The sequence below is a fragment of the Urocampus carinirostris genome, chromosome 9, assembly GCF_059441175.1.
Source record: "Urocampus carinirostris isolate Australia breed hairy pipefish chromosome 9, RoL_Ucar_1.0, whole genome shotgun sequence".
NCBI classification, from domain to species: domain Eukaryota; kingdom Metazoa; phylum Chordata; class Actinopteri; order Syngnathiformes; family Syngnathidae; genus Urocampus; species Urocampus carinirostris.
Genome location: NC_142357.1, coordinates 14,113,258 through 14,135,401, shown reverse-complemented (window position 1 = coordinate 14,135,401; position 22,144 = coordinate 14,113,258). Strand labels below are relative to the sequence as shown.

The 22,144-nt window shown below is 39.9% G+C and overlaps 1 protein-coding gene across 1 annotated transcript in view; it reads left to right on the top strand.

Annotated features, from left to right (window-relative positions):
• The window catches only part of gpm6aa (glycoprotein M6Aa), a 37,584-nt gene that overhangs the window by 10,711 nt on the left and 4,729 nt on the right, over nt 1-22,144 (top strand). The window contains exons 2-6 of the mRNA XM_088344594.1: nt 13,722-13,914; nt 15,585-15,741; nt 17,758-17,911; nt 17,995-18,071; nt 20,445-20,510. Of these exons, the coding sequence (XP_088200720.1) occupies nt 13,722-13,914; nt 15,585-15,741; nt 17,758-17,911; nt 17,995-18,071; nt 20,445-20,510 (647 nt within the window). The remainder of the gene's footprint in view (nt 1-13,721; nt 13,915-15,584; nt 15,742-17,757; nt 17,912-17,994; nt 18,072-20,444; nt 20,511-22,144) is intronic.

Genomic DNA, 22,144 nt, shown 5'->3' with positions numbered 1-22,144 from the left:
ATGCTTCTGGCAAGTCATATACGAGCACAACTTATGAACACGTGATATACACTCTCAGAATGAGGAGTAGGAAACTGCACTAGCGGTCACCAACTTTTTTGAAGCTAAAAGCTACTTGTTATAACTGAATGGCACGAAAGGCTAACGCTTTGATAAACATTTCTTAAATAACATGCCATTACTATGTTGTTACCAAGTTATTATTATGTTATTAGCAGTTTGTAATATTAGAGGATAAAATAGGCTCAGTCAACATTTAAACATCATGTCAGTTAGAGATCAAATTTCCTAGAAAATCATAATAACCCATGGTTTACTTTCCAAACTAGTCTGCGGGCTACTCAGGTGGTTTTATGGGATTAACAAAACCCCATGTTGGAGACTCCTGAACTACACAAAGTCATCGATTGGGGTGAAAGGCACCGATTAAATCTTTTTTAATGTAAAATGTTGAATACGGAAGCAGAATACTTTTTTCACATTAACATCGCTTTTGCTCGGCCCTTTCATATTATACAATGTTTTTGAGCTTTGCGTTTTATCCAGCTTGGTCCAGAAATCCAAATTCCCTATCTTAAACTGAATAATGCTAGTAACAGTAGTTGGTTATGTACGTCAAATTTATATTTCCAAATTGGTAGCCGAGGAGCAGCTTTGCTTGACAAGGAAACGGGACACAGAAGAAAACCATAACATAGTATGTTATGGTATGTAACATGGCTAAGAAAAAAACCTAATTGCGATTTTTCTGAGCAGTATTGCATTTTCTGTGCGATTTTCAATTTTTTTAAAAAGGTTTTGTTATTTTTGTAAGTACTTAACAATTGGATGCATGACCTACCAGTACATACATTCTTCCACGAGTGGAGATGATATTAGGAGCAGAAAAAATATATGTATACTAAACACATCATGTCAAAAACATGTTTTATGATGAATACCTGGAATATGTCAGCTGGTTTTTATTTTCAAAGATTTTGAAGAATAAGAACCCAAAGGGTCGTTTTTATACCTCTTATGCAGTAAAGGGTTAATACTTGTGACATAATTTAACCCGCCTGCGAGCCGTCAGACTGTTTAGACGCAAAGACTTGTCTGTATGAGGTCACCAGTCATGCCTAGACACACCCTTAAAAAATGAATAAAATACAAATTTTTAGTATTTCAGATGGTGATCAACTTTGACCTGGGACCAGGTAAGCATTCGTGGTATTGTCCCAGCTGATTTCAGCTAAGATGTCCATGCTACACTCTGCATGTGATAGCAAAATAAAATTCAGGCGAGAATAAAAACCTTCTATTTCTATGTGTTCCAACTTAGGTTACTCAATATTAGTAGCACTTGCAGTAATTGTTTCACTTGGGCACAAAACCAGAGAGTGCTGCCTTCAAAATAAACCAAAACCATCCAGATTCTCCAAATGGTTCAACAACAACATTTAATTTACTTTGGGTACGTCTTGGAGGTAAACACATGAAATCACATCGCAATGTCAATTAGATTTCGGTTACTCGTGCAGGCCTAGTATGTAATATACCTTATTTTCTAGACTATTAGGTGCACACAAAAAACCCAAAGTGGCCAACATTTGAAAGTGCGCCCACTGCCCTTCAACCCGATGCACTTTATATACTGAAACACATGGTGGATTGGAAATGCATACAGTATTTATTCGTGTGCATTACTACATGACGTTTTAATGATTAATCAATCAAAAACATCGCTGACCGAAGTCGCAAAACTTTGTACTTGTCACGGTTGTAGCGCCAACTGCTCATTGACAGATTGGCTTTTCGTCTATTTAGGCTCAGTGCTCTCATTTCTTCCATTGTCAGTCCGTCAACGAATCTCTGTCCCCCAAGACGTGAGTTCTGACTCAGTCCTGTTCTCTGTTGTTTTTTCCTGTACGGTATTGGTCCTGTTCATTTTGTCCTGTTTAATATCGGTTTTCAGTTTAGTTCCCATCTATTTTTGTCCTGTTTATTATTCTCTCCAGTTTTCGTTCCTGTATAGAGTTTCCTGTTTAATTTCGATATCCTTTTTCAATATCAATCCTGTCTGTCCCGTCCTGTCCGATATCGACCATATCTGTCCAATATCTGTTCGGGCAATTGGTGTCTATCTCGGTCTCTGGCTTCCTGTCTTTCCACCGGACCGCTGCCTAACGTGCATGACTCCCCATTTCCCGTAAAATAAAAGGCTTGTGTGAGAATGTCGCGCGTTTGGGTCCTGATCCTGCTCTGGTTCTTGACAGTACTGTGCATAACAGGAATGAGACCCAGGTCACAGTGGTGAGGGGAGACAAATACTAAACACTATATCACATACAGATAATTTACGTAAAGGCATTAGCTTTTATTCTATTATCAGACTATTTATATTCAGGGTCCCAAAGACGAATGTTAGAGAACAGAAAAAAGCAGAATGTCATCCTGAAAGAAATAAATGATACAACCAAAGTCCAATTCATTATCAGATACACCAAAGAGTTGTTTCCCTCGTTGCCTTTTTTTGCGTTTGTTTATATCTTACAGGACGACTTTCTGTTTTCTCAACCCGCCAACTGTCTTTAGCAACATAAGTAAAAATTGTGTGATAATGACATAATATTCAATATCTTTTCATATGCTATGTGTGTCACTGGTAGTATTTAGGATTCAGTGCTCTCATTGCCGCGACCAGGGTTAGTTTATCATTGCGTTTTGTAATTTGGGTCAAGTGTCAGGACCAGAACGGAGACAGGACCAACTTGCGTTGCGTTTCTCACAAGAAAGAGAAAGTATTGCGCCCATGATCCGGTGATTGCTGGACGCGGGAATACTCAGATACTCGGATTGTGCTCTGAATGCGGAAGTGGATCTTCCGTGGCGAGCAATGGCGTTGTCGGGGAGAGAAAACGGGTCAGTAGCCGGGACAGGAGAGCAAAAACGTAGTCGAGGTCGGAAGCAAGTCGCAAGCCAGAAAAGGAGGGATGACGTGGTCGGGGACAAAAAGAGGTCGAAAGCCGGAACGGGAGAGTAGACGTGGTCAGGATCAAAAACAGGTCGAAGCCGTGGGACAGACGGGAGCAAAAAACGGGACAGGAGAGAGTCAGGGTTGAAAAGGCTTGCCATGTGTTCACTGTGGTTCGCAGACGGACTGACAAAAGGGGACAGACAGGAGTGGGCACAAGTACTGATCGTGAGCCAATCAGAGTCCGAGGCAGTTGGCGCCTAGGGAGCGGGCACAGCTGAGACACATCAGTAATCATAACATCAAGGACATTTTTGGACTGATAAACGTTGCACTAGCATATAATGGGCAACGGTTTCACACAAATAAATACAGTATTTCTTACTGTAATCTTAATTCCATGCACTTTATAGTCCGGTGCACCCTATGTCTAAAAACGATATAACAAAAGACTATAAACTAGTGCGCCTTATAATGCAGAAAATACGTTAGTTGATTTTATCTTCTGTAAATTTCCGGCTTTAGTTGCTGGATAGTTGCAATCATACTGTCAAACTAGAAAGAAGTGGGGCGTCTTCCCTGCCCTTAACCGTGCATCCCCCTTCCCCTGAGGCGAGCGTGTTTTTCAGCTACCACCTCCTCTTTCTTTTCCTCCTCGCATGTTTAATCAACCACTATGGTCGCCATGACGACAGCAGCGCCAAATCTGCGCCGGGGCCTTGAGAGCCGTGACCCACTTAGTGTACGTCAACAAATTCAGTGGGACAATAAAGTGAGTGAAAGGCATTAGCCGCGTCGTGCGGCCCCCTCGGGCCCTGAAAGCACCGCACAGCCTTCGTTGCTTTTTTTTGTTTCATTTTTGTCTCTTGTCTTTCCGCTAGCGGCGGATAGATCTCAGAGTGACCGCCCAAGAGTTTATTAATTTAAATTTTTTGAGAAGACTTTAGTCCAGGACGTAGCAGCTAAGGCTATATGTAAAAACTAAAGTGCCTTGTAGTTTATAAGAATATATAACACTTAACTGAGTAAAAACACAATGGACGTTTTTTTAGAGCGTGGCCCAAAGACCAGCAAAGGGATCAACGATTGGTCGAATACTTGGTCAAATATTTTTTTTCATCTTAAATTTAGCATGAAGTTGATTTAATTATTGAAAAAAAAGGGTACAATGAAAAATACATTTTTTTGGAACACACTGCGGATCCGTACAAAAATTAAATCTAAAATCCTAAACCAATTCGGGGCAGTTCTTGGTCAGTAGAGACATTAATCCATAAATAAAACTCTCCTTTTTTTTAGGAACAGAAGAATAGATAATTTATTAAAATCAAGTAATCAATTTTCTTATACCTGTTAACGAAGAACGGACTTAATAGCAACATTACAACAGTATATAAAACAAATATTATGTACATTCGGTGGTCAATGACGACGATTTGTTGCATTCGTACACATTACAATGAATTCCAAATCTTTGACAAACAATGAAAAAACTGAAGGGATAAAACCAGCCACTCCAAGCAGCCGAATTCAATCTTCTATCGGAAACACCACCTTGATAGATGCATTTGCTTCTCATGTTCACGTTTCACCAAATCATGGTTCGCAACGCCAGGCTGTTCTGCTCGTGTGTTTTTAATTACTTTTTAATCATCATTTAAAGAAAAGAAAATATGAGTGAACAGTTGAAATTGTGTCTGATAATACCTGTAGGAATAAAATGTATCATTGTACATTTTGATTCAACACAATCACACACGGCAGCACGGCGGCGCAGTGGTTAGCGCTTGTGCGGCACAGTTCATGTCATGGGAACCTGTCGTGGGTTCAAATCCAGCTCCAGACTTCCTGTGCGGAGTTTGTATGTTCTCCCCGTGCTTGCGTGGGTTTCCTCCGGGCACTCTGGTTTCCTCCCACGTTCCAAAAACATGCATTTCAGGTGAATTGGCCGGTCCAAAATTGTCCCTAGGTGTGAATGAGCGAATGAGTTGTCTGTCCCTGTGTGCCCTGCGATTGGCTGGCAACCAGTTCAGGGTGTCCCCGGCCCACTGCCCGGAGATGGCTGGGATGGGCTCCAGCCCCCCGCGACCCTAATGAGGATAAGCGGTACGGCTAATGAGATGAGATGAGACAATCACACACAAAATTAGACTACAACAATTCTGATAAATGGATACATGTATGGTTCAATTTCAGGTACCGCGGCCTCCCTCTGTGGAGTTTGCATGCTCTGCATGTGTGGTTTTCCTGCTGGCACCTCGGTTTCCTCCCACATTCCAAAAACTTGCATTGGCCAGTTCAAATTGTCCCTAGGTGTTAATGAGTGAGTGAGTTGTCTGTCCATGTGTCCCCTGTGTAAGATTTTTGGGTTGTTTTGGTGTTTTTTTAGCTAGTTTGGCATTTTCCCTCATATCATATTCTAAGTATTGTCTTTGAAAGTAGCATGGTAATTTTGCTGTTGTTGCTGTTTATTTATGTATTTATTTTTTTCGTTATTGGTTTGGGAAACAAGTTGGAAGGGGAAAATATGCATTTTAAATGGGTTTTGACAAATGATTCATAAATGAACAAATTGTTATTTCTTTCAAGGGATGCAATTTATCCTGTCGCTTTATGTGTGGGGATAACCTTAACCCTCGCAATAACACTGATTGGATCAGTGTGTGTTAGTGTGTGTGTTGTGTCCCTTTTGCCTGTCGGGTGTGACACTGACAGATGGAGGAGAAGTGGTAGGTGGGAGGGAGTCATCCTCTCAGTATTAATGCAAAGCTGTCTTAACAGGACTATTGTGCTTTATCACGTTTGGCTTGGTTGCAATGTAGCGGTATGCCAAAAGTCATGTTTCAGTCTTGATTACCATAAATTGCGGACGACAAGCCTCTATTATATTGCTACATTTTAAACACTACAGCTTTAAATAAGATGTGGCTTAACATTTATTTTAAATAGCGTCACAGAGGAAAACCACAAGCTGCTCTTTTCCACAACGCAGGCGCTTAGAATACAAAACAGACATTAATCATATAATACATAACAGGAGCAAAACAAGAGGTTTAACTGTACTTTATTGAATATTTACAATATACTCACGATATTTCAACATGTTCACCTAAAAATCAAGACCTTAGTGTATACATCTGAATCAAACAGCTGTTGAAGTTATCTAAAATGCTACACATATCCTGCCATTTCATCGCCGTCAATGCCAGGTCTCTGAAGTTTCTTTCAAATCCTTGAGGAACAATAACAAACGAATGCAACTTGGTCCCATTCAGCGGACAACAACAATGACTTTCACGTCCGTGTTACAGACTGACACTATTTTCCACAGTATGGTCATCTAAAAATATAGGGCTCACATTTTACGTGACATTTGTGTTTGTTGTTGTAATCATCTGTTTGGTTGGTCGCATGATCCCAAAACCCATGACGGTGAAGAAATGAATAACAACACAGCTGAAAACAGTGTTAAATGGACACAGGGATTAAAAAGTAAGAACTGGACGTAAATTATTTAATTTCTATAGCTGGTTAATATTGCACAATGTTCACCAGTGTCATTTCACACACCAATTCAATGTTTAGTTTTTTTTTTTTTTTTTTTCATATCATACACTATTTGTCCCCTGTAAAATGTGGAACTGGAGTCGTCCAATTTCGTTGTCACAATATATCCCTTGTTGTAACAATGACAATAAAGGCATATTCTATTCTATTCTATTCTAAAAATTGTTTATTCATGTATCCCGTGTGCATATGCCAACTTTTCATTTTCATCACTCATTCTTTTCACCAGATCCACTTAAAATGTATGCAACCTGATCTACGTTTTCTGTCTCATTTTTCTCTACATTCCTTGCCTCCATCCTTTTTTTCTGTTCTTCTTTTTCCCACTTAACCTTTTGTTTGTATTTTGCATTGATACTTTAATAATTATTTAAATTTGAGGCATGTTATCTTTTTTTCCTTCAAAATGTTCCTTCATGAACTTCTTCATCATCCTTTCCTGCTTGTCTGCTTTCCTTCTGTGCCGACTCCCAACTCCTATAGAAATTTCCTTTTCTTCTGTTGGTTCTCTTTTACTTTCTCATTCCTTATCTCTTTACCTCAGGCCCAGTTAAAGTTTGCACTCGCTGTAACTTTCCCTTCTGCTTTTCACACCTTTTTCAGGAGGGTGAAACCTTTCCTTCGATGCCCACAGCTTGCATTTTTACCGAAATATTTTGCCTCCTGATTTCCTCCTACCTACTTTCTTTCTTCTATCGGTCCTACTTACTATTTTTTTTTTCTAACTTTAATCTCTGCAAATATCCCCTGTGCTGGGTTTTAAATTTGTTTTTCGGACCACTCAACCACATGACCCTGTTCAAATCATGCAGCCAATTGCCAAACCTTGACTAGGGATGCAAGAATAAATCGATAAGATCGATAAACAAATATTATTCAAAGCGTTGGCAACAAATTTTATCATCGATTTAGAACATGAATTAGATGCAAATAAGAGGGTATTGTAGTGCCTAGTAACGTTTAGAGGACATCTTTATAATGGCTCTTTGATCAAGCAAAGGGCAGGTCGAGAACGTATTTTGATGCACGAATAAATGAATGAACGGCTTTTATTGGCATTATACAAGTATAATAAAATTGGAGTGCTCTTCCTTCCAGTGCAATTAAAACCAAATAGAAAGAAAAACATGTGCAAAGGGATAAAAATGCATGTTTTCCTCTTGATCTGACAAAGTACTTGCATTGTCTTCCGATGTTGCCTCTTTTTTGCACTTTATTAAAAAGGTATCATACATATATTTTTTTATGTATTTTTATTTTTTATTTATTGTTAAGATATCTGACAAACACTTAAATTTTATTATTGTTTTATAGAATATTCTGTTCTTATGTGCTCTGTTTTTCCATCCCTCCAAAAACGTAAATCATTATATTTGAATAAAAGTAAGATTAAAAATGTGTTTTTAAAAAACCTGATTCATCGATTAATCAAAAAAGTATTCGACCGATTAATTGATTATTCAAATAATCCTATATTGCAGCCCTAAAGGTGAATTAACTTCCTAAATTATAGCATTGTCTCCATTTTCCAACTAGTTGGTTGCTAGAGTGCAATGGTATTAACAGTCTACCCAATTGTGTCTCTTTTGTTGGAAAATACAGCAGTTTAGTAACTTAATTCAACCTTGATAGTCTTTAAAAACTAGTGAATTTGCTCAAAAATGGTATTAAACAACCCCCACACCTGATTCCTTTCCAGCCTCCTCATTGAACATTTGAGCTTTTTATCCATTCCTTAAGGTAACGTCATTCTCAGCATCAATAATAAATGCTGGATGCTCTAAGCGCACACTCGGCAGTCTGAACATTACTGATGCCGTATCCAGCAGCGGCGCCTTCGCTCACTATTTTACATTACTGCTTTACCACACTTGTCAAGCATCAGTAGGTTATTGACGACGTGACACCATAGCCATTGATTTTTGGCAATACTGTAAAGCAATAAGAAGCTTCGAGCTCTCAGTCACAATATAAACTAAAGACAGTGTGACATAAAGTCTTATTAAACTTGCTGTGGCCGGGGCCAAAAGGTCATTTATTGGCCGGCCGGTAGTGGTAAATCGCAGCTTGACAGTTTTGCTCCACCTGAAACCTTCCATTTGCACCGTGTGACACTAAAAGTCTGCTCGGCATATAATTTTACTGCCGATGCGGCTCGCTTTGAAATAGCTAGAGCCCATGAGGTGATCACAATGCATCACAGAGATTTTTTTTTCATTTAACATGACGTCTACACTTAGCAACAAGATGGCAGACAATTGTGTCAGCCACCTTTAGGTACATGTTATGCAAAATAGAAATCGATTTATCAATGAGTATTTGAGAAAAATTCATGTTTATATGATACACCAGCTTGGTGGCCTGAGGGTAGGGCGCCCAGCTCGAGACTGGTCGGCTGCTGGTTTGAGCCTCGGATGGGTCATACCTAAGACTTAAAAACATTGGTCCCCATTGCCTCCCTGCTTGGCGCTCGGCATTAGGGGTTGGAATTGGGGGGTTTGGTCACCTAATGACTCCCAACCAGATGTTGCACATCAAATTGGTTTCAAATGGACCCATGACAATCTCATTGTAAAAATGTGAATACCAATAAACTGACATTGAATAGTGCATGCATTTCTCCTTGCTATATAGATGAATACTGTATTTTTTATTTAAAAAAATTACGTAGTTTCTTTTACCACTAGGAGTCACTAAATAATACCCACTGTACCTTAAAAAACAGGATTTAAAATATTTTTAACTTGGAGAGGTTTGTATCTCATTGTGTTTGCATGAAGCATAACACAGGGATAGTGCTTTACTGAGTTTACTTTGAGCACTGGGCTACTAAATCTGATTTGTCAGTGGTCCATGGGCCAGAGGTTCCCCGTTGTCCTGTCTACACTGTACATAAAACTGAACAGAAAGTTTTATCATTTTGGAATAAAGCAGCATTTTGGACAATTCAGGCTACTTTCAAAATACAGTAATCCCTCACTACTTTGGACTTTGGTGATCGCTGGTTCACTTCTTTGCAGTTTTTGAATTAAATGGAACGGTCTCTACTTTCTTTCAATGCATTTTGCATTGTGTTTTGCAACAGACAGCAGACAGTCACGTAAAGTCAAGTCACGTTTATTTGTATAGCCCTTAATCTCAAGATGTCTCAAAGGACAGCATAGGATTACATTACACCATTGTGTGATCTCAAACCAACATATCACAAGGACAGGTTGTATGTGTGTGTGTTTGGTAGGCATGACTGCCTGTATGCATGACTGTGATAGGCTGGTGTATGGTGTCAGTCAAATAGCATGGCAGGCGCACAAGTCTATGAAGGCCACCAAAACAAACTGCAGAGCATGGCGGCAGCTAGCTATTAGCGTCTCGTTATATTAAAGAGAAAATAATCAATTAAATCAGACTCTGAAGAAAGCCAGAAGAATGCAAAGGAATGGTGATCACCAGCGGGTGCTTCAAGGATTATTACCAGGTTCAGGTAGCAACTGAGGTGGTATCGGGAAAGAAGGCAATTTTGAAGTTGCAGGTCCAGCCTCCCGCTATGGGTAGGCTAACAACTCTCTTAGGCTACCCCTGCCAAGCCTGTATCTCAGCAACACCAACAATGCTAGCGTGCAGCTAGTCAGCCCCTCTCTAAATCTCTTTCTTACACTGAAAGGAGAAGCCCTCCAATGTTGATATACTTTTGTATAACAACAATAAAGAAGATTTATTCTACTGCAATTCTGTGTTCCGTGTTCTTATCAGTAGATTTTTTTGTTGTTATTTTATCACAGTTGCATACTCTCAGTCGGTAAGGACGTCATCTCGAGGTAAGTTTGACCCAGTGTGGCTTTTATGAAGGGGTGCAGCTATCTTGACGATTTTCACGCTGCATGGGGGGTTCGGGCCCCCATTAACTGCCACAGTTGAGGAACTTCTGTTAAAGGCACTTATTTTGTTTTTATCTTAAATCAACAAACAGTCTACTGCTAGGATTTTATTAATGTATGTTTTGTGGCTAAGACAAGCAAGTCGTTACGATTTAGCAATTGTAAAGTGCTGTTGACACCATGAGCTGGTGTCAAGCAAATGCGATGGCGGGATTCATTTCCTGTGCGAGGCGCTATCAGCTGCCGGGGTCCATTATCAGTGTACCGCGATGAATTAACAAACGTGTCTATTGACTTCGGATACTTCCCCCAGCGGGATCAATCCGTGGAATACAAATGTCTTACTGATTCTTGCTGTCTAAAACATTCCTGGATTGTCAATCAAGGGAAACCGAGTCTCTTCATATAAAGTCATCTTTGTCCTCATCCAACTCCTCCTCTATTTCTCAACCTGTTTGGTAATTCTACTGAGGAGATGAACTGCATACCAAGTAGCTTCTGTTGGCCCTACTCCAGGTTGGCGTGGATGATTATCCTGCATGCCCACTGTATTCTGGCGCCTCCACTGTTGGGCTGCACTGTGCCTCTTTTGGTTGCTTTATTTTTAGATTTTTTTCCTCCAGGAAATGTATTCTGCTATGCCATAGCCTGAAAACTACAGCCCAAAATCATTACCATATCCATGTCAGACAAACACAAGGGCTCGCGGGATTGCATTGAAAAGTACAGTGGACCTCACAATCATGAGTCAAATTACAGTAATATTGATCAGGAATAGTTTCAGGATTAATGAAAGGAAATGACCTGAAATCGAGTGATATCAAACTTGTGTCACAGTCTGCTGTACATCATCACTCCTCATTGCTGTGATGAGTACTAGCACAGGGTGTGGTACGGTGCAGTATATGATTAATAATTTCATTTGCTGTATCACTGTACAAAATGACACGGTGTGGGAATATAACCTAATAAACAAAATACTTTGTCATTTGTGGCCGACTTGTTGTCGCTTGATTTAAGTGGACAGTGTGTAATATTTAGTGCCCCCTAATAGTACTAAAAACTTCCATGCAGCTAAAATATAACTGAACTTTAATACAAATATTAATTTTTATAAAAAAACATCATAGGTCGAGAAATTTGTATTTATTTTACATAGTGAAAGCCTAACCTAAGGTTGCTGCTATGTTTAGTTGGCAACTTTCTGCTACGCTGTGTTCTGTGGCACATTAGACAATACAGTGGCATTTAGTGCTAAAATCTTAACTCACCCCGGGGGTTTAAATCAATATTTTTTTCAATGAATGTTGTTTCGTTGCCAATAGCAAACGCTAGATAATACACATTGTCCATTTAAAAAAATTCTAAAGGACAACAAATTACCGTATTTTTCGCACAATAAGTGTCTCCGAAGTATAAGCCCTACCGGAAAAAGAAATGGTATTTAAGAAGGTTAATGAATGTATAAATTAAAATCGTAGTATGACTCACATTTTGGGGGGAAAATGTATTTGATCAAATCCAACACCACGTCATCTTGACAGGAAATTTAAAATTAAATCGAGAACAGGCCGAATGAGTCCATACGGTATACAAACACAACATGACTGACATGCCTGTTTATTTCAGTAACGACGTCACATATAAAATGTTATAGATTTCTCTAGCATAAACAACATGCTTACTAAACTACCAGCTCTACTCCAAATCATTAAATCAAATGAAATATTCATCATCTGTGTCACTTTTACCAGTGAACAACTTCTCCAACTCGGAAGAAATTATAAGCTGCTTTGCGTTCTCCTTCTGTTTCCAGAAATGTCCACCCACGTGAGGGCAAGCTTAAAATAATCAACACAGGCCTGGTAAACCCTCTTGTGGTTTAGTGTGAAAGTAACATGTGAAGTTATATACATTACTAGTCATAAAACAATAAACAGTAAACAGTATGTCACAAAAGTGAGTACACCACTCACGTTTTATTACAACTTTTAACAGAAAACCACTGAAAAAACATTGATTTGACACAATGAAAAAACTAGGTGAGAAGTACAAAGATGTTTGTGTCGTGCCTAAAGTCAAGCACGGTGTTGGGAATGTCATGGTTTGGGACTGGATGGGTGTAACTGGAGATGGGGAAATACATTTCATTGAGGAAAACATAAACTCAAGAATGTACTATAAAATACTGAAGCAAGGAATGATCCCCTCCCTCCAGAAACTGTGTTGCACAGCAATATTCCAGACTGACAATGACCCCAAATACAGTTCTAAAATGACCAAGGCTTTTCTAAATGGTCCAAGGGTAAAGGGGATGGAATGGCCAGGCATGTCTCCCAATCCAAACCCAATGAAACATATTTGGGGCATCCTCAAGCGGAAAATGGAGAAGCACAATGTCTCGAGCTTTGTCATGTTGTAATAGAGGAGTGGAAGAGCATTGCAATGGCAATTTGTGAAGCTGTTGAGAAATTCATGGCCAGGAGTGTTAAGGTGGTTCTGCAAAATGAAAGTGACCACACAAAACATTGAACTTCAGGAATTTTTAATTTAGGTGTACTCACTTTTGTTACCAGTGGTTAAGCTACCAACAGCTATATGTTAGGTTTTGAGGAGAAAAATCAAATTACACTAAGTTTCATTATGTCATTTTTCTTCAGTATTGTTCAATTAAACATTATGATAAAATCCCTGCAGACAAGTGAGGGGTGAACTCACTTTTGTGACATTCTGTGAATCGCACCCCTGCCTAAATTATGAAAAAAAGCTTGCGACTTATAGTCCGGAAACTACTGTATTGCCTCGGGACTCCTCCCACGTGCTTCAAGAAGACATATTGCAATTGAGGAAAATCGGTTCTTATCCATGCTTATAAGCCGACTCCCCCACATGTACCAAGAATATCCTGTGATTGATGAATCACGGGGTTGAAGGTCCTGGTTGGGAATATAAATCTTAGGCAGCAGTAAAAATGTCAATCTGCAAAATGAACAAAAGAACAAATTGAAATCAAAAAGCCAGAGAATACAGGAGAAGAACTGAGCTGGCCTTTGAACGGTGCCTGGCTTTAAATACTCTTGATGGTCATAGAATACACTTGTCAGGACTAGTATATCAGCCACAAAAGGAACTGTGGCCTACTTTTTCCGTCCACTGAATGGATTTTTTGTGTTTTGCACAGGCGCCCGCTGACAGAGCTTTAAATTTGGGGGATTGTAAATGGCCAAATTGTGTTATAACGACTGACAGAAGCTGCAGCATCCTCTTTTCTTTTAGTCCCTGTTGACGATCCCCCCTCTCTTACTATTCTTTTATCTATTTTTTAGGATGCATGGAGTGCTGCATCAAATGCCTTGGCGGGATCCCCTACCCGTCTCTCATTGCCACCATCTTGCTTTATGCCGGCGTGGCTCTGTTCTGTGGATGTGGCCACGAGGCTCTTTCTGGAACCGTCACCATTCTGCAGAATTACTTTGAGGTCGTGCGCAGTCCAATGGATGCATTGGACGTTTTTACCATGTAAGTACAAAAACATCACTTATTAGGTTAATGACCCCGCGACCCTAATGAGGATAAGCGGTACGGCTAATTAGATGAGATGAGATTAGGTTAATGAGAGGAGAGTAGAAAATGAAAAGAAATCTCTATTTATTTTTTTCATAAAGTGGCTGTACAAAATAGAATGATCTGGAGATGATGTATAGTAATCCTAAAAAATCTACCTGCATGTTGAAAGATTATTTAGTGCATTTTATTGACAAAATGTAATTTTTCAGCATGCAAACATAGTGTTGCTCAGCCTCATATTTCTTAAAGTAAAATCACAATTTACGGGCAGCACGGCGGCGCAGTGGTTAGCGCTTGTGCGGCACAGTTCATGTCATGGGAACCTGTCGTGGGTTCAAATCCAGCTCCAGACTTTCTGTGCGGAGTTTGTATGTTCTCCCCGTGCTTGCGTGGGTTTCCTCCGGGCACTCCGGTTTCCTCCCACATTCCAAAGACATGCATTTCAGGTGAATTGGCCGGTCCAAATTGTCCCTAGGTGTGAATGAGCGAATGAGTTGTCTGTCCCTGTGTGCCCTGCGATTGGCTGGCAACCAGTTCAGGGTGTCCCCTGCCCACTGCCCGATGATTGCTGGGATGGGCTCCAGCCCCCCCGCGACCCTACTGAGGATAAGCGGTACGGCTAATGAGATGAGATGTAAAATCACAATTTAAGGCAGGGGTGGGCAAACTAAAGCCCACGGACAAAATGTGGCCTGTGAGGCTTTTTCATCTGACCTGCCAAATGAAAATGTTGAATATAGTGGAAATGTGTATAAAATGGTTAAAAAAAAGTACAACTGATGAAAATGTGTTGGTTTGGTGCCACCCCTTTCCCCAGTGTCCCCGATATTTGAATAGCTGGCTACATTTGTCTTTACCTGCTATTTCTTATCATTTATGTCTTTTATTTATCAAGGTATTTATCAAATTTAAGGGGAAAAAACCCTCATAAGCTAGTTGTGTTGCATTTTGAGTTTTTCAATGCAGATTAGCAAATTTTTCCATTATCTGTACCGCTTATCTTCAGTAGGGTCGCAGGGGTACTGGAGCCTATCCCAGCTATCTTCGGGCAGTGGGCAGGTGACACCCTGAACTGGTTACCATCCAGCCACAGGGCACGGAGACACAGACAATTCATTCTCTTATTCACACCTAGGGACCATTTGGACCAGACAATTAACCGGACATGCATGTTTTTGGAATGTTGGAGGAAACCCACGCAAGCACGAGGGGACATGTAAACTCTGCACAGAAAGGGTGGTAGCTGGATTTGAACCCATAACCTCAGAACTGTGCCACACACATGCTAACCACTGTGTTGCTGTGCCGCCCCATAAACATTTATGCTACACTTAAAAAAAAGACAAACTTGCCCAAAACACACCAAAGGAGATGGTGCCCCAATGACTCTAGTGGTTAAGGGATACAACCAACCGACCGACCGACCGACCGACCGACCGACCGACCGACCCACCAACCCACCAACCAACCCACCAACCAACCCACCAACCCACCAACCAACCAACCAACCAACCAACCAACCAACCAACCATCCAACCAAACAACCAAAAACCCCTTTGGTTCAATTCTAAATTTTGAGATCTTGAACTTTACGAGCATATCATACCTTTGTTTTGTTCTAGGATCGACATCATCAAGTACGTTATCTACGGCGTGGCCTCTGCCTTTTTCGTCTATGGGATACTGCTGATGGTGGAGGGTTTTTTCACCAGTGGAGCCATCAAAGACCTCTACGGAGACTTCAAGATCACAACCTGCGGACGCTGCGTCAGCGCTTGGGTGGGTCATGGCATACAACCATTTAATTTATATCAATAAACATGATTCTAATCAAAATAAACCAAATATAACTGTTTTTGGAAGGAAATAACAGCAAGAAATGTGAAATGTCAAGGGCTGATACATGGCCCACTCCCCAGGTGGCCGCTTATCCGACAGCGCACCGTTCTTGATACAAAAACGTACAGATCTGTGCTAATAACATCGCTAACTGGATAAAGTTCACAACTCATCCTTCGGATCTCTGAGAATATGAACGCAAATGAAGCAAATACACAATATTGGTATTAGACGTGTTCCGGCTCTGTAATTACTTTGCGACCCAAATCATTCAATTACCAAGACGAGACAATAATGGAAAATGTCACGTTGAGGAGTCGGCACGTAACGAGATTATGTGGGCCGTGAAATTAGTTTGCCCATCTGCGTCTTCTCGGCTTCAGAGGCGGTGCATGGTCTGATTGTCCTATCCAATTTCTCTCTTTGTTTTTGTTTACAACGTTGCAATTACCCCATACATAATGCTAATAAACATTTTGTGTTTTTTGCAAATGCTTTGCATCATTCTGCCTATCTTGTAATTTTATTGTTACGTTTATTACAAATCAAAATTCCTAGGTAGCCAAAAGTTTTTTTTTTTTTTTTTTTTTTTTTTTTTTTTTTTTTTTTGCGAAAAGCAAACTTTTATTCCTGCAATAATATGCACTTGGTTTTCAGATTCAAATGGTGCTCACATGCAGTGACGTGCAGTGAGGTGTGTGTCTGGTCATATTTACAAGTAAATTAACCTGCATCTTAATTATCATTTGTTTAGCAGAGCGAGAAAGAAAAATATAAACTGTAACATAGAAAAAAAAAATGTTTTATTGTCTCAGCTTAACTTTAGTTTATGGTTTAGTTGACACTCCAAATGAGGACAGAAGAAATCAATGCGTTTTAAACTTGCAAGGAGAACCTTGACAGAGCCCAAAACCTCAGATAATAAATCCCAACCATCTAAAAGCCCTCTCCTGAGCCTTTTCTCCTTATAAAATCTCCTTAGTTACAAAGGCAGATCCAGCCGACAGTTGTGGATGCAGCAACGTGATTGGTTGATAGTGACAATTATGTTAATAATTCATAATATTTAAAAAAAACACTGGCGTGCAATAATAATCAAAACAACAAACTAGCATTCCCATGCAATCTCCTTTGCAGGTGTCCAATATAAAATCAAAATTGATTTATCACTTATAACTAAGGTCTATGCAAAAAAATCGTCAATAAATAGGTAACCCTCCATTATTAAAAAAAAAAAGTCCATGGAGCGAGAAAGAAATAACTGAAAGGCTTGACTTTCTGTCAGCTAGCTAATACTAACTCTAGTTTTATGGTTTGGGGCTGAGGTGTGAACCAAATCAGAGTCCTTGGTCTCACTATCACCCACTGCCATGAGGCATGAGAATTGCGCACCTCACTCGCCACTTGCAGACACTCAACACAGAAATGTGTTACATACTTATTGAGTTATTCAACATTCATAATATAATGTGAAATTTCAGCGATTTTTAAAAAGAAAATCTAAAAATTGTGAATGTAGGTTTTATGAGAAATAACTTTAACACTGGGTAAATGTAACCATTTAATATATTTTCTATTTTATATTTCCATTAAACAAGTGAGGCTGTGCCTCCACCGTTGTCACTGTTCATATGTAAATACCAACATTATTGTTGTGAGGTAAATACTGAACTAATTTCTGCCACTATAGAGCATATTTGTGTGTTTGTTTGGACTCTGTTTTGTATCTTCAGTTGTGATTATTCATTTGTGAGATGAAAAATGTAGAAAATAAAATAAAAATCCATGAGTATACTGGCTGACACAAAATAGAAATTAATGCAAAAAAATTATCAAGTGATTGATCGTTTGGGGGGTTTGTCTAAAGACTAATAGTTCTGTTAAATATGTTTGTTGTTTTGTGCAAATAGGACCAGGTATTTGCATACTAAGCAAGAAAACCGTAATGTGTTTCAGTTCATCATGCTGACTTATATCTTCATGCTGGCCTGGTTGGGCGTGACGGCCTTTACCTCCCTGCCCGTCTTCATCTACTTCAACATCTGGAGCATTTGCCAAAATGCCACCGTGCTGGAGGGCACCACGCTTTGCCTGGACCCTCGCCAATACGGTAATGCTGGACAACATCATTCTCAAATTCTATTAGCTTCAATGGCACGCGATATTTATAGTGCAATACCGTTTACATTTCAGGTATTGTGGCTATTAATGAAGCAAAAACAGTGTGTGCCGGATCCGAGAAGTTCTACAAGATGTGCGAATCAAATGAGGTAAGTATGACTGATTTTCGCGTAATTAAAAAGCATCAGCCTATTAAATAATACAGAAAACATATCTCATAGTATATCACCAAAGTCAGTGTGTACTAAGAATGCTTAGTATGATCACCTTATTTTCTGCTGTCATATCTTATTTTTTATTTCAATATCTCATCTCATCTCATTAGCCGTACCGCTTATCCTCATTAGGGCCGCGGGGGGGCTGGAGCTTATCCCAGCCATCTCCGGGCAGTGGACAGGGGAACCCTGAACTGGTTGCCAGCCAATCGCAGTTGTCCTATGGACAATTTGGACCGGCCAATTCACCTGAAATGCATGTTTTTGGAACGTGGGAGGAAACCGGAGTGCCCGGAGGAGACCCACCCAAGCAATGGTTGTCTGTCTCTGTGTCCCCTGCGACTGGCTGGCAACCAGTTCAGGGTGTCCCTTGCCCACTGCCTGAGGACAGCTGAGATGGGCTCCAGCACCCCCGCGACCCTACTGTAGACAAGCGGTGCAGATGATGGAGGGATAAATTTAATTGGACCAATCGCTGAAGTATACCTAATGCACCCAGGAAAAACATTTTAACCGGTGTTGAGAAGATGTAAAAAAATGGCAAGGTTTCATCCTCAAGACGCCTTTATTTGGTTGAACTATGAGTTTTTTAATTAATTAAAAAGATGACTTTTTGGGGAACTAAACGGGGGTTTTATTGCAAAAGGTAAACACGGCAATGACTGTTTTTGGAAAAATTTGGACGAAGTGAATGGGTTAAATACAACCTGATACATTCACTTAACTACAATGAAACAAATATTTAGTTTATAACAAAAAAGCCAAATGGAAAAATACTAAAGTGTTCCAAGAGACATTGCTTAAAAAAACACTATTATTTCATACCCATTTTTAAAATAGTACCTTAAAGCACTGATGCCAAAGTCACCGGCCCTATCTGGCCTGCGAGAAGGATTTTTGTTCGGCCACTGAGATGATCTTGACTCATTATGGTATCATACACCACTAAACGTGTATTTGTATTCACTGTACTTTCCCTTGCAACTGATTCTAGTTCAGCAAATGACATGAAATTGCTTTTGCTATTTTTTTCATTGATGTGATTTCAGACAACTTTATCCGGAATATAAAATATAGGCTATTGATATTGTGTCAAAACCAGAACAGGAGGAGGACCCAGATGCGTAACGTTTTCACACAAGCTTTATTTTACGGAAATGGGGCAGTAGTGCGCTTGAACACAGATGCCAGTGATTCGCCGATCGCTGGGCGAAAGGAGTAAGACAGAAGTCCGGCGTGGAAAAAACAGGTAGCCAGAGGCCGACGAGATCGGTACCAGAAACAGTAGCAGATACCGGACAGACGGGGTCGATACTGGAGACTGGAGTCAGATATCAAATAGGATGAGAAAGACGGGATCGATACCCGATACTGGAGACTGGAGTCAGATATCAAACAGGACGAGATAGACGGGGATCAGTACCGGACAAAACATACGTCTCGCGGGTGCAGAGGTTCGGTGACGGACTGACAACGGGTGAGCGAGAGCACTGAGCTTAAATAGGAGGGAAGCCAATCAGGCAACGAGCCGCAGCTGGCGCGAAACAGGCAGGGCCAATTAAGGGCAATGGGCAACCATGACATTTTGCCTGAATAATACCTACTTTTTTCATTTGAAATTCATATAATGGCTATTTTTATATCAAGAAAATGTGTCTTTTGTGCGTGTTGAAAATTAAAGATTATTGACGGAGGTGTAACAGAGTTGAAATTTGATTGTTTTGAATGTTTTTTTGAATTCTCACAAAATCTGTGTTTTTGTTGTATTACTGTTAATATTCCGGTACCTCATTCAGTTGTTAAGTCATGGGCGTCTGCGACTGTTCTTTTCGTTTGGCACTTTATGGGCTTCAGCGCTTGCCGTAGCTTAAATAAGTTTGTAAGCGTTGAAGATAATTGCAGTCGTGAACAGAAGCCCCTGACTTTTGTATTGTTTTGTTTATTGAATGCAGGCAATAAACCCAGAGATTGTGAAACCTTGTGTCGTGCATGAAAGAGGGTCGCTACAGAGGCATAAGAAAATATTGTGATATTTAACCTCAATATCTTTGTTAGCTTTTCAGTAGGTTCAATTAGGTTGACTAGACGTATGTGTCATCTGAAATGTTTTCAACATTTGTTTAGTCCTGCCCTCTGTTTGTAGCTCAATTTTTTTATTCCATCCATTACAAAAAAAAAGAACCATGATTTAATTTTTGTCTCCCTCCTTGGCTTGAAAGAAAAGGGCAATGCAGAATAATGTTAAATACATGGATTCATTGATGCAAAACATTACATGTGTGTTTTTTCTGTTTGTTTTTGTGTCAGCTGGACATGACATTCCACCTGTTCATCTGCGCCCTCGCCGGAGCAGGAGCTGCCGTCATCGCTATGGTGAGATTCAAACAGACATTCATTCAGGACGTTTTCCATTTCGCTCACCGTCACAGATGGTTTTCAGAGAAAGACCTAGACTAATGGTCACAAAAACATAGGCGGGATACTTGTAAATGAACAAAAATGGACAGTTTAAAGTTTTCCTGACTTGCTGTAATTGTCTCACAGGGGAAGCCCACACAATTAATGGATAAGGAACAAACTACCTGGGACTGACTGAAATGTTAATGTATCTACTGTATACCTATTTATCTTTACTATATTTTTAATGGAGGTAAATAAGGGGCAAACATGTTTGTTGTGGCGGCTGGGCAATAATTAGGGCAGAAGACGACCGTTAATCTGCGTGAAGCGTTTTTGCGCAATGAAATGTCTGCCTTCTCTTCCTTTCTTTTGAACGGGTGGGGAGGCACAACGACGTCGTCATGGAAACAGTGAGAAGAAAAGAGACGTGGTAGTCACAAACTGGCCTGTTATATAAAAGTGATTTCTGAGAAACTATTCTTTTGGCAGGAGAAATGTGCATTAATTATGGGGACTGTAAATTGTTAATAAATAGGGATTGGATTTGCGGGAATTCATTATAAAAGTAAAGTGTACAACGTATAACTTACGTATTTCGAATCCAACTCCACAAAAAAATAAATGTAATCGTCCATTCGCCAGAATAACTTAATAAAGATGTGAAAAAATAGATTATAAATGGTCTTGTTTGTGAAATAACAGTCACTGCGGTCCAATATTTCACTCGGCTCTGCGTTGCTATGGAAACACCCACGATCACAGCCGATAAAAGACTGCCACCTGTAGGATCCTGTTGGAAACAATAAAAGTTTCAAATGTAGTCAGTTCCTTGAAGTTTTACTGCATAAAGTTTGCAAAATGAGTTGAACAATTACTTTTTATCTTTTAAATGTAGGTAAAGCAACTTTCTGGAATAGAATAAAGTAGTAGAAATTGAATTGAAATGGTCTACCAGTGTAGTGGGAAAGATAACACTTTGTAAGGGTTAGAGCTTAGAAACGTATTTATTTACCGTCACACGCTTTATTTTTAAAAAAATTATACTTTGTTTTAAAATCTCTCAGGATAAAAAAGAGACTACACTACGAACTAAAATCTCCCAAATTCACAATTGCTTAGTCAAAAGTGAAGTCATGTTCATTTGCATAGCCCTTAATCACAAGGAGTCTTAAAGGGCTGCACAAACCACAGACTATTACAGAACACAGACTATTATGACACCATCCCCTGATCTAAAACCTACACAAGGGAAAGGGAAAACCCAAATCCTCAGGATGAGGGAAATGAAGAAACCTTGAGAAAGAACCGCACCCCATTTCAGACTGAAAATAAAAAAGGGAAAGTTGTCTGTAAGGGCCGCCGCTTCCAGGGCAAGCGGAATTTGGAGTATTTTTTCACCGAAATCGGAAACAACTACGTCTGCCTAATTTGCCAAGAGACTGTGGCTGTGTTTAAAGAGGGACTGTCAGACGAAACATGCTGACTACAAAAAGCTAACTGGGAACTGGGAATGGTCAAGCAACTGGAAACTATAACTGCGCAGCAACGCTTTTTTCACAAGTCTTTGTGAGTCAAATGAAAATGCTACAAAGGCGAGCTACGAGGAA